Source organism: Phyllostomus hastatus, unplaced genomic scaffold (genome assembly GCF_019186645.2).
Source record: "Phyllostomus hastatus isolate PE091 unplaced genomic scaffold, TTU_PhHast_1.1 phas_contig_34, whole genome shotgun sequence".
Lineage (NCBI taxonomy): Eukaryota > Metazoa > Chordata > Mammalia > Chiroptera > Phyllostomidae > Phyllostomus > Phyllostomus hastatus.
Genome location: NW_025333857.1, coordinates 58275981 through 58289413, shown reverse-complemented (window position 1 = coordinate 58289413; position 13433 = coordinate 58275981). Strand labels below are relative to the sequence as shown.

Here is a 13433-nt window from a genome sequence, read left to right as displayed (position 1 = left end):
AAAGTCCTGTGATCAATGAGCTCAATAGGATCTGTTATTTAAAGGAGTAAAGAATAATTGTTGGACAAGTAATAAAAGTAAAATTGGAATAAAAAGATGCAAACACCTTTTCTCACGTATCATCCTTATCGTTTCTTTCCCCCCAATCCCTTAGCTACACCCTTGTGGGCCCTGACACCATTGAGTGCCTGGCCAGTGGCAAGTGGAGCAGCAGTAACCAGCAGTGCCTGGCTGTGTCCTGTGATGAGCCCCCCCACGTGGAGCATGCCTCTCCGGAGACTGCCCATCGGTTGTTTGGAGACATTGCCTTCTACTACTGCTCAGATGGTTACAGCCTGGCAGACAATTCCCAGCTCCTCTGCAATGCCCAGGGCAAGTGGGTTCCCCCAGAAGGTCAGGCCATGCCCCACTGTATAGCTCATTTCTGTGAAAAACCCCCATCTGTTTCCTACAGCATCTTGGAATCTGTGAGCAAAGCAAAATTTGCAGCAGGCTCAGTTGTGAGCTTCAAGTGCATGGAAGGCTTCGTCCTGAACACCTCGGCGAAGATTGAGTGTATGAGAGGTGGGCAGTGGAGCCCCTCCCCGCTGACCATCCAGTGCATCCCCGTGCGGTGTGGAGAGCCACCAAGCATCACGAATGGCTATGCGAGCGGATCCAACTACAGTTTTGGGGCTGTGGTGGCTTACAGCTGCAACAAGGGGTTCTACATCAAAGGGGAGAAGAAGAGCACCTGCGAAGCCACGGGCCAGTGGAGTAGCCCCATACCCACCTGCCACCCGGTATCCTGCAATGAACCGCCGAAGATTGAGAACGGCTTTCTGGAGGTGAGAGGCCGACCAGCAAGTAGTCCGTGGCTTTCGTCACTTTCAGGGCCAGCCAATGTGGCTGATTCAGAAGTGGAATTCAGAAGTGGGGCCACTGAACAGATTAACCATTGAAAAAAAGAAGTATCTAAATCTGTAGGTGGTGAATATTGGAGAACATATCGGAGATAGGAATCCTTTTAATATATTAGCTTTCTAACACCTGTCTTTTCATTCAGTCCATCAAGAAAACAGGAATGAAAATGTATTCCCCCAAACCAAGAGTCATTTCAAGTAGACAATATTCTAATTAAATCTTTTTAATAACCAACACACACATAATACTTTTTATTCTCCTTTAAATTCAAATACGACAAAACAGTAAAAGCCATTTATTTAAGATTTTTGCGCAAATGTATTAGATTTCCACTGGAAGGAGATTATAGTATATGCAAGGAAGCTGTCTTTATTTATTCATTTAACAAGTATTTCTGGAGCTCCTGCTAGGTTCCAGGTAAACACGGAAGCTCCAGGGTTGAACAGTAATGGTGAGGTCTGTAATAGCCTAGCACTGACCTGCACGTGGGCTCCCCAAGCACTAAGGAAGCAAAGCAAATCGTTATGGTCGCGTGCCCAGGAGTTCATCATGGCACGGAAGCTGGACTTCACCTTTCTCACTAACACAGACCCGTAGTAATCTTTGAAAGGTTTCACACCTAGTTCATCTTTCATGCCACCGAAAAATGATTTGTTGTTATACCCTTATTTATTTGAATTTTGAGATCACGAGTATTAAGTATTCTGTTTAAAAGTTGAAATAGAGTTTTTTTATTTCCCTTCTTTAGGTTTTAGCAGCAATTTTTTAAAAGCATATTAAGAATGAACACCGAACTCTGACAGTACTTTTAGAAATATATCCATGAAAAATATTTTATCGGCTTTTTAAGTAGTCTAAAAAAATTAACCAATAAAGTATGTTTATGTATGCATTTTCTTCTCTGCGATTAAAACAACAAACTGTAGTATTGCCTTGACCAGCAAGATTTTTTGAATTTACCAAGTAACTTACAACTTTCAGTATCATTCTATCAATTCATCCATTAATTTAGAGACTTTTACTTACCTTTTACATACGGGCTCAGTACCATGGTAAACATTCCTGAAGTAGTGCTTACCTAATTTGACTTCCTATTGTCCTTTGAACTTATTTTTTTAAAAATAACATTTGGACCTATTGGAAAAAAAGAATCCTTACTTGCTTATGTCTTGATTCATTTTAAAGTAGGCATTTTAGTTTAATTCATTTTTACTATTCAGTGTGTTTAGTTCATTATATTATCTGTTACACAAATCATCCTTAACCGTTTTCTCCTTGTCACGCAGAATGCCACTGGCAGGATCTTCGAGAGTGAAGTGAGGTACCAGTGTAACCCAGGATACGAGTTGGTGGGAAGTCCTGTATTTGTCTGCCAAGCCAATCGCCACTGGCACAGCGACTCCCCTCTGTCCTGCGTCCCTCTCCGCTGTGAAAGACCTCCCCCGATCCAGAATGGCTACGTGAAAGGAGAAAATTTTGAAGTAGGGTCCAAAGTTCAGTTTTTCTGTCACGAGGGTTATGAGCTTATTGGGGATACCTCTTGGACGTGCCAGAAATCCGGCAAATGGAGCAAGAAGCCAAACCAAAAGTGTGTGCCTGCCAAGTGCCCAGACCCACCCCTCCTGGAAAACCAGCTGGTGCTGAAGGAGCTGAGCGGGGAGGTGGGAGTGGTGACGTTCTCCTGCAAAGAAGGGCACGCCCTGCAGGGCCCCTCCGTCCTGAAGTGCTTGTCGTCCCAACAGTGGAATGATTCTTTTCCTGTGTGCAAGATGGTTCTTTGCCTCCCGCCGCCCCTAATTGCCTTTGGTATTCCTGCTCCTGCCTCCACTCTTCATTTTGGAAGTACTGTCAAGTATTCTTGTGTGGATGGGTTTTCCCTAACTGGAGAGTCCAGCACCTCCTGCCAGGCTGACGGTACCTGGAGCTCTCCGCTGCCGGAGTGTGTCCCCGTGGAGTGCCCCCAACCTGAGGAGGTTCTCAATGGCATCGTCGACGTGCATGGTCTTGCCTACCTCAGCACAGCTTTCTATACCTGCAAGCCGGGCTTTCAGTTGGTGGGGAATACCACCATCCTTTGTGGAGAAAACGGCCACTGGCTTGGAGGAACGCCAACGTGTAAACTCATCCAGTGCCCAAAGCCCCAGGAGATTTCGAATGGCGAGTTCTCTTACAGAAACCAACGCCCTGGAGAAACCATTACATACTATTGTGACCCAGGCTTCAAGCTCGAAGGTCCCCAAACCTTGACCTGCTTAGAGAGAGGTGACTGGGATGCGGATGCCCCATCTTGCAGTGCCATCCACTGCCATCCCCCACAGCCCATTGAAAACGGCTTCGTGGAAGGTGCAGATTACAGCTACGGCTCCATGGTCATCTACAGCTGCTTCCCTGGGTTCCAGATGGCGGGCCACGCCATGCACACCTGTGGAGAGTCGGGATGGTCGAGCTCCATCCCCATGTGTGTGCCCATAGACTGTGGTCTCCCTCCTCAAATTGATTTTGGAAACTATACTAGGGTCGAAGACACTCAGGTATATTTTGACCCAGAAGAAGACATGATGGAAGTTCCATTTCTGGCCCCTCACCCTCATCCTCCTCTGGGAGCGATGGCTAACACCTGGGAAAACTCAACTCCTACTACACCTCCAGCGAGCTTCCTACATGGCACCACGGTTTCGTACGCCTGTCATTCAGGATACGAACTCTTGGGGAACCCTGTGCTGACCTGCCAGGAAGATGGAACCTGGAGTGGCAGTGCGCCGTCCTGCATCTCCATCAAATGTGATTTGCCCGTCGCTCCTGAAAATGGCTTTTTGCATGTTACAGAGACCACCCTGGGCAGTGCCGTCCAGTATAGCTGCAGACCCGGACACACCCTGGTGGGCCCCGACATCAGACTCTGCCTGCAGAGTAAAGAGTGGAGCGGTGCCTCCCCGCGCTGTGAGGCCATTGAATGCAGCAAACCGAATGCAGTTCCGAACGGCTCCGTCAAAGGAAACAACTACACGTACCTGAGCACGGTGCACTACGAGTGTGATCCCGGGTATGTGTTGAATGGCACTGAGAAGAGAACGTGCCAAGAAAATAGGAACTGGGATGGCAGGGAGCCAGTCTGCATTCCTGTGGACTGCGGTGCACCCCCAGTCTCAGCCAACGGGTGGGTGAAAGGAGATGAGCACACCTTCCAGAAGGAGGTGGAGTACGCTTGCGATGCAGGCTTCCTCCTGGAGGGAGCCGGGAGTCGCCTTTGTCTTGCCAACGGGAGTTGGAGTGGAACCACTCCCACGTGTGTGCCTGTCCAGTGCGCCACGCCCCCACCGCTGGCAGACGGGGAGACGGACGGCCTGGAGTACGGCTTTGGGAAGGAAGTGACGTTCCGCTGTCAGGAGGGCTACGTGTTGCATGGCGCTCCGAAACTCACCTGTCAGTCGGATGGGAACTGGGATGCGGAGTTCCCTCTCTGTAAACCAGTGAACTGTGGGCCTCCTGAAAATGCTTCCCATGGCTTCCCTAATGGCTTGTCCTTCTACCGTGGGGGGCACATACAGTATCAGTGCTTTCCTGGTTATAAGCTCCACGGGAGTCCATCAAGGAGGTGTCTGTCCAACGGCTCTTGGAGCGGCAGCCCACCGTCCTGCCTGCCTTGCAGGTGTGCCACACCAGTCATTGAAGGTGGAACTGTCAATGGGACAGATTTTGACTGTGGGAAGGCAGCTCAGGTTCAGTGCTTCAAAGGCTTCAGGCTCCTGGGACCTTCCGAAATCTCCTGTGAAGCCAATGGCCAGTGGGGCTCTGGCTTCCCACACTGTGAACACGCGTCCTGCGGCGCTCTCCCGGCAATCCCAAATGCATTCGTCAACGAGAGTGGCTCTTCGGAGGAGAATGTGGTCACGTACAGCTGCAGACCTGGGTATGCCATCCAGGGCAGTGCGGACCTCATCTGTACCGAGACGGGGGCATGGAGCCAGCCCCATCCAGTCTGTCAGCCCCTGTCCTGTGGGCCCCCGCCGTCTGTCGCCAACGCAGTGGCATCCGGAGAGGCACACACCTATGACAGTAAAGTGAAACTCAGGTAAGACCGTGGCTCTAAGTCTCCAAGGGATGCAGGCGAGAGAGTTGTAAAGAGAAACAGGATTGGTCAAAATGTAGCTAATTGGGAAGAAAACACCGTCTCTGAACTGCTCTCCGAACACTGAAGTTTTTAGCACTTGCTTTTATTTTTCCTGTAATTATGTAGAAATCCATTGGTTGTAAAAAATTAATTTCTACATTTGCAGATTGTAACCCCTAATGTAATTATCATAATTATCATATTCTGTTGAGCTTCATGATCCTCTACGTAGTTTTACTACCTCTTAAATCATAAGGCTCTTTATAAACATCATGCTAGCAAATTTCTTTATGAAATCACTGTATGGTTGTATTCATGCATGCAAATGTTGGGGAAATAAGACAGAAGTTGAATAATTCAGGTAAAAATCACATACTTTCATTGATCAGTATCATGGGGGGACTTCCAACCAGTGCCGTCGGACAAACTGAGCATTTAATACACAAATTATAGTTTTTGCTGGAAAGTTCCCTATTTAAAATGCATTGTTTTAAAAGATGAGAAAATTTTAAACAAATGTATAAATTAAATCTTTAATGGGACATATGTTTGTAACGTTCAAAGAGATCTCAACCCTTTAAATCAATTTAGGTTTTACTCACATTCTGAAAGAATTAAGATTATCCTCCACACATTGACTTCTTAGATTTTATTCATGATTCAGTGACTCTTATTAAGCATGTCTGTTGTGGGCATTGTAGCCCTACCTTTATTTTCTCTTACTTGCAGCAAGAAATAGTCTCAAGGAAGGCTCATAAACAACAAAGCAATAGAGAAATGGACCATGCGCTAGAAAGAAAAACAAAAAATGTTCCTTGTTTTTGAAATACATTTTAAAATTTCTGTTTGGATGTCAGTGTGTTGAATATCTTGAGAAGTCACAAGGCCACCCGCTTCCCAAGACGTGTCTGTCTGTCCCCTTGCCGTGGGTTGATTACCTCGTCTTTCCCATCTTCGCTTGATGGATAAGCAGGTCACTCCAATCTTGCAGAACTTCTGACTCCTGCTTGGCCCTTAATTTATGAAATTAAAAAAAAACATATCCACCTCATAAAGGTTAGCTAATTAAATGATTTCACTCTAGAACCAGAGTCTCAGCTCTCTGGCAGCAATTTCATCATCTACAAAATGAGAAAAAAGATAATGATAGCACCAACTCCTAGGGCTGACTTGAATATTAAATGAGTTAGTATTTGTGGGGCACTTAGAACAGGGACTGAAATTTAATAAGTAAACATTTGCTGAATAAATAAATGCAAAATTTTTAAATCATGGTGTTTGAGAGCCAGTTTGGAGCTTCAACAACCACATGATTGTTACATTATAGTATCTAATAATCAGGGTTAAATTATATAAAAGCCCTAGAACAGTGCTTGGCACAAAGTAGATATCTAATAAATATTAATTATGTTATATTCTTACTAGTGTCTGAGTCTGCTTTGAACTTTGTCTAGAATTTTTTACACTGTGAGCTGTCATAGAGTAAAAGTGGATTCAATAATGATGCTGTCCACAGTGAAAGTCGACAATAACATTTAAAGCAACTTTAACTTGGCTAATCCTTAACGTCAGTAACAAAGGCCTGGTCTGGTTATCATTATGTTGGTATTTCTGCATTGCAATGCCACCCATCTGATGCTTGAGTCAGTGTTAACATAGCACCAAAAATATCTACTAAGCCTTGTAGCAGCTCCTTAAATCTACAAACAGATCATTGACTGTGTTGTCCTCTCCTTAAGGCACCCATTTTTTGCTTTTCTGTTGCAGGTGTCTGGAAGGTTACACAATGGATACAGACATAGATACATTCACCTGTCAGAAGGATGGCCGTTGGTTCCCTGAGAGAATCTCCTGCAGTCCTAAAAACTGCTCTCTACCAGCCAACACGACACATATACTTGTTCATGGGGACGATTTCAGTGTGAACAAGCAAGTTTCCGTGTCATGTGTAGAAGGCTACGCCTACGAGGGGGTTAACATATCGACATGTCAGGTAAGATTCTCTGCCTGAATCAGAGCATGTAAGCGTAACTCACCATATGTGTGTGTGTATCTGTGTGTGTATGTATATATCTGTGTGTGTGTGCATGTGTGTGTGTATGTCTCACATCACACAAGCAGTATCTTCCTGTCCTAAAAAGAAAGAAAAGAAAAAAATGCCTCATGTTTCCAGTTGTGTCAAAGGACTTGAGAAGTTTTTTGGTAGAAATATAATAAAATATATCTTTCTTTTCAACATTCCTGCTTTTAAACTACAAAAATGCCAAGGACCGGTGAAAAGTGGTGACATCAGATGAACTATTAAAACACCTGTAACAAGATATTCACGACAAATTAACCGCTCGGTCCTGTGGTCCACACGTAGATGCTCAAAACAGTGCACATGTATAGGAAGGAGCTCTGGTGATTCCAAATACGTTCCCGGTTTTAGAAAGACCAGAGGCCGCAGAGACAGATGGAAAATTGGAATCAGATTCTGAGTCCACTACTTACTACTTGTGTGATTTTAAGAAAGCCACTTAAAATCTCTGGGCTTCAGTTTCTGTGTTAGAAACAAATGGACAGCAACGCCTGTCTCACACGGTTGGTGTAAACCACTGGGCACATAATGAGGGCAGGGCCTCGCCCAGCACCGCCGACAGCCAGCCTCCCGGACATGCCCTTCTCCTGGTTTCCGTAAGTTGCGCCAAAAAAAAGAAAAATAAACGAGCCATTGACATGGTCGTCTCTTGCTGGAGTTTGGGGCGGAGGCGTGGTGGCGAGAGCTGATGAGGAGGAGTTCTACATGGTGTAGAATGGCTTTTATGTTCATCGTGCCTTTGAACTTCATCTCAAATATTTTTAGGCTTTGTGACTTTATGTTTCTCCAACTTGTTTTCTTTTTTGCTATAGCTGTCATTGAAAGGATTATGTTATGTGATGCAGTAAAGTGTCTAGTATATGGCTCTCATAGAGTAGGGACTCAAGAACTACTTCCTCCTCCTTCCACTTTCCCATTCATAGATCATGCATCCTCGGTGACTGGCTGTTGCCAAACCTAAGAGCAGCAGCATCACGGGGAGCAGGTCAGATGGCTGTCAAAATTGCTTTCAGAATTGGTGCAGTTCCAGATGTTCTGTTTTAGGTCTAGACATGAAGCTGTTTGAGAGGGAACTTTTTCAAAGACCCTGAGCTCTCTAAACCAAGCAAAGTCCCATTGTATTTACGGGACTCAACTCAGTGGCTCCCAAAGCTTCTCCAGGTTGGGTGTGGACAATGGGGTGGCTCCTCGTGTGCCCGGAAGGACCCTGCCATTCAGGTGTCTACACTTTTTTTTTCTGAATCAATAATGTATTTTTGGCAGCCCTCATCACTTTCTCTGCACGTAGTGTGGCCTATAACCTTCACTCAACTGAGTTTCAGTTTAGTTTTTGGAATAGACCCTTTGTAAAGGTTTAAATGTATAAATTGTGTAAAACTGTGTTCAGTGCCTAAAAATATTTTATTGTCATATAACATGATCCTATAGTTCCTAAAACAAATAAATTAGAAGATCATTACAAATTCTGAAAAATGAATACTAAAAGATGATGAGCTCTTCCTGAAATTAAGACATTTTGCAGAATTACAAAACTCCTATCAATGTAGTAGTTGTGTAAAATTAGGTAAAAGGAAATTTTAGTAGAAGAGAAGAAATGAGTCAAAAGTAAATTCTGATAAAGGAGTCATCACAAAGCAGTAGAGATAGATGTAATTAGTAAACAAATTATTCTGATACAATTAAATAACCATTAGGGGGAAAAATTAACACATACCAAAATAAATTCTAGCTATCACAAAAGAAAACAATATTATATAATTTTAAAAAGTTATTAAAATACCTAGAATGATTTATTCAAAAAATATATATTAATTGAAGCAATATTTATGGTGTGAAAATGAGATATAATTTATATTTCCAACATTAGGAGAATGGTTGATTACATGTAGGCATAGACATGTAAAGTTACTTCTGGCTCATATGTAGAATCGAGGCTTTGCCTCCAGTCCTGTTTTAGACAGTTACTCAACTCATGGGCTGTTTCCTCAAAGAAAACAAAAATATTAGCAAGAGAATAACAAGCAGGGCTTACATCTGTGTGTACTTCACTTTACCCAGCTAGAGGGCTGAGAAATGCTAGTTCTAGCTATGATGGTGGGGAAATAAAGTAAATCTGAATATATACACATATATAATATATAATATATATAAATAATATATATATTATTTATGTGACCCACACCAAAAGATGTAATAAACTGTTTTCAAGTATTTGAGTTGGAATGCAGAAAAGGAAGCCATCTTTCTAAACTTTGAGTGGTATGCCTAAAATTTGCTATTTCTCATAAACTTTAAAATATAGAATTTTGTGAAGTATGAGGATATATTGGTATGTCACAGAATATTTGTATCATCCAACCAGTCCTCATGCATCAGAATAAAAACATACTTCTGGGTGTTACTGGCTTTTCAGTGGATTTCCTTAGGAAGAAAATGCTTCTTTTGCATGCTTAAGAAATGGCCAAAATTGTTTAGCAATGACTGTGAAGGCCATATAGTAACTAATGTGGTGTTAGGCTGCAAATAATGAGTAGCAGAAGTAGGACCAAGTTCTACAATAGGTTCTTTTGACTATCGTTTTGGAGATTATTCTGCTAGACAACCAATATTTACAGACTTCTTCATTCATACAATTTAACTCTTAAACATAACTTGTAATTTACTTGTTACTCAGCCTGGCGGCACCTGGGAGCCGCCGCTTTCCGATGAATCCTGCGGCCCAGTTTCTTGTGGGGAACCTGAGAGCCCACGGTATGGATTTGTGGTTGGCAGTGAGTACAGCTTCGGAAGCACCATTATTTATCAGTGTGAACCTGGTTATGAGTTAGAGGTGAGTGAACAAACTGTTTCACTGGAATTAGTTTGCATTTCCAGTCTGCTTGGAACATTTTTAGTATTAGTATTGATTTACTTCACTGATTTTGGTCTTAAAATATTATTTTATACTTAGTTACTTTTCACCCTAATTCTTTACAAGAAATATTTAATGCGACTTACAACTTTAAAAGGCAAAACAAGTGAGCAAAATAGAGCCAGAGACATGGAAAAAAAGAACCACCTGACAGTAACCAGAGGGGAGGGGGAGGGCGGTAGCAGTGGTGGGGCGGGGCGGGGGGTGGCGGAGAGAAGGGAAGGAAGGCTCATCAAGGAACATGTATAGAGGCCCCGTGGACAAAGACAATGAGGGGGATTGACGGTAGGAGGTGGGGGTGGGTAGGGCAGGGGAGAGTAATGGGGGAGAAATGGGGACAACGGTAACTGAACTACAATAAAAAAAAAGCAAAATAAGTCTTGAATTAAAAAAACTCACAGCCACAAAAAGGAAAAAGTTAGTATGCCACCCACAAGACTGATACTGGTACTACCTTGGGCCCTACAAGCCTGTGTTTCAGCTTCCTGTAGGTCATGCTCTGAAACAAAGCAGTCCGTCTGCCACCGTGGAGCAGCGACCTTGGGCGTTTAGGTATGAAAAGCTGGGATTTAGGTATGAAAAGCTAGGATTTCCTCAAGCGGTGGGCTCCAACACCTGGTGAGGCTCTTGATTGAGATGCCAGGTTCCCACATGGCAGATCTGGCCTGAAAGGTCTCCTAGCACTTCTAACCCAATGCCAAGTGACCTGGTCTGTAATATGAAATTGCCATCAGTACCCTGACGGGCGTGGCTCAGTTGGGCATCTTCCCAAAAAAGCGAAAGGTTGCCAGTTTGATTCCCAGTCAGGGGACATGCCTGGGTTGTGAGTTTGGTTCTGGGTTGGGGCACATACCAGAGGGCAGCCAATAGATGTTTCTCACATTGATGTTTCCCTCCCTCCCTCTCTCTCCCTTTTCCTCTCTCTAAAAATAAATAAACAAAATCTGTTTTAAAAAGCCCATCAGCAGCACGGAGGTCTCCCTATTTACTTTGATGGAAACACTGCGATCATTTTTGCTGAAAGCATAGTGATATCCAACTTGGAAATTTAAGAAATCTGCCTTAATGTTGTTGTCTGGTTTCTCAGGAAACTGTTCTTCCCTGTTCACGTTGTTACAGTGGTACTTAAATACCACTTTTGCAGAAGCAGTCACTGCCAGTGGTCAGTGACATTTGTATAGCGTATTTCACTCTGTGACCACAGAATCAAAGACTTCTCATAAAATAGGCCCGTGAGTGCTGGAACTGGACTGATATGGATCTTGTTCAAATCCTTCAAAAGATTAAATAAATAAAAGTTCAGGGTAATAATATAACAGTCGATTGCAGTTGGAAAGTTTTCCTGCTTTTGAAACCCAGTTGTTCTTCATGTAAAAGTACTAATCTTGCAATTTGTTAAGGAAAAAAAACAATGGAATAAGATTTAAACAAACATGTAGAAAATTAAATTTGAGGAAGTAGATGGTTTGCCATAAAAATTTTTGGAAACGCCCTGGTGTAAGCTGAGAGAGGTGCCACAGCGATTGCTGTCCCTCCGAGCTACACCTTAGAATTACCTGAGAAGCTTGATAAAGTATGTTCATGTCCAGTTACTTGCATAAATAACCGATTCCAGGTCTGGGACAAGAAATGTGAAAGATTAGCCTAGAAAATCTTGTCAGTTGAGACAGGACAGAACCTATCAGAGGCCACACGTTAAGAAAGACTGAGGACCCACCTGAACAAGGCTCCCGCAGGCCGAGAAGAGACCACATCAGCATCGATAAGAACAATAATGACAATGGACTGAAACACATCAAAAGTCTCATGCATAGTACTAGACTTACAGTAATGCTAAAACAATCATTTGATAACTTTAGAGGATGCTCTTGACAAACCCATTATTTTGAAAACAAACAACAAAAAGGGAAAATTTGTCTTTTTTCAAGGCTACCTAGACTGCTAGACAACAGAATAGAAGCAAAGGGGAAGTTCCCCTTTATAGAATTATCCCAGGTACTAAATTGTAAAAGATAAGTCCCAGAATTTGCAGCCTAGATAAATTTATGGGTTTAGGCTAGCTTCGTCACAGCCATTCAAGTCAGAAAGAAAAAAAATATGTGCCTCCTGAAGGACAAATGCACCATTTGAAAAAGTCTTGCCAAAAAAAGAAAAATTCAGTTTGGATCTTATCCAGCCCCCACATCCAACCGCCAGTACCGGAGTTGAGCAACATGGTAAGTGACACCATAGTGAAGCCATCAGGGAAACCGCTGGCTGTGGAAATACCTGCTAATGAGCCAGGCTCCCGTTTTCTGAAACAAATAAACTGACAGGGTAAGAGGAGAGGAAAAGGAGAAGCAGCCTATAGGTTTAAAGAAGTATGTGAGAAATATATGAACCACGTGGACCTTCCTTTGGCCCAGATTTAAGTGAATTGTAAAAAAATAATTTATGCAACAGTTGGAAATTTGAGCATATTGAATATTTTGTTAATATTCATGAGTCACTACTTTATAATATAATGGTGTTATTGTGGTTATAACTTTTAAGAGCTCTTATATTTCGGAGATGCATACTGAAATAATTATTATTAAATGACATGTGGGATTTGCTTCAGAACAAGGTGGGGTGGGGCTTAAATTAGACAAGGGTGGCCTTGAGTCCATTGTGTAAGCTGGGTGACGGCCACATGGAAGTACATTACGCTGTTCTTTCTACTGTACTATTCTTCACATGCTTGACTTTTTCCATAAGACATAGTTTCAAAAATGCAAATGACTGTTCTCAACCCAGACTAATTCATTCATTGTCTCTGTTGGTTGGAGCGAGGGCAGCAGCATCTTACTTAAATTTCCCCAGTAAATGTTTAACCAGGACGGAGAGTCACTAATCTGAGACATTCCTGTGTTTCTCAAAGTATGGCCCAAGAGCCATTTGCTTGAGACTCATCTGGGAAGTTGTTTAAAGGAGTGTATTTCCCTAGGCCAGGACCTTCTGAACCCAGCAGGACTTGGGGATTGGTGTTTTTAACAAGTATCCGAGACACCAAAGGGCAGGGGAAGGGAAAGTGGGTGAGGACAGGAACTTGGCCTGGCAGACCGAGCTCTGCTACGGGCTCTGCTCTCTCGCCGCCTGAAAGTTGTTTGGGAACCGACCGAGCCTCTCTGAGCCTCTGCTCCATCCTGTCTGTGATAGAAATGCAACAACCGCCATTGCAAAGTTACTGCAAGGGCTGGAGATGAAATAAAATGGGAAGCATGGCTTTTCATGCATTGTCTGAGTTCATTATACGGCAGTGATTATTATCACTTCCAGTATTTGTGTTATTACCAAAATCAGACGAAGCAAGTAGCACAACTAATGTAAACCATGTTCACTTATCCTACTATGTAAATAAGTTGTCATTTATGTGTAAGGTACACAACTTTTTTGAGCTACCTAAACCT

The 13433-nt window shown here is 43.1% G+C and overlaps 1 protein-coding gene across 1 annotated transcript in view; it reads left to right on the top strand.

The window, feature by feature from the left end:
- The window catches only part of SVEP1 (sushi, von Willebrand factor type A, EGF and pentraxin domain containing 1), a 161474-nt gene that overhangs the window by 126266 nt on the left and 21775 nt on the right, over positions 1–13433 (top strand). Inside the window, exons 37-40 of the mRNA XM_045840312.1 lie at positions 155–827; positions 2190–4975; positions 6782–7007; positions 9769–9924. Of these exons, the coding sequence (XP_045696268.1) occupies positions 155–827; positions 2190–4975; positions 6782–7007; positions 9769–9924 (3841 nt within the window). The remainder of the gene's footprint in view (positions 1–154; positions 828–2189; positions 4976–6781; positions 7008–9768; positions 9925–13433) is intronic.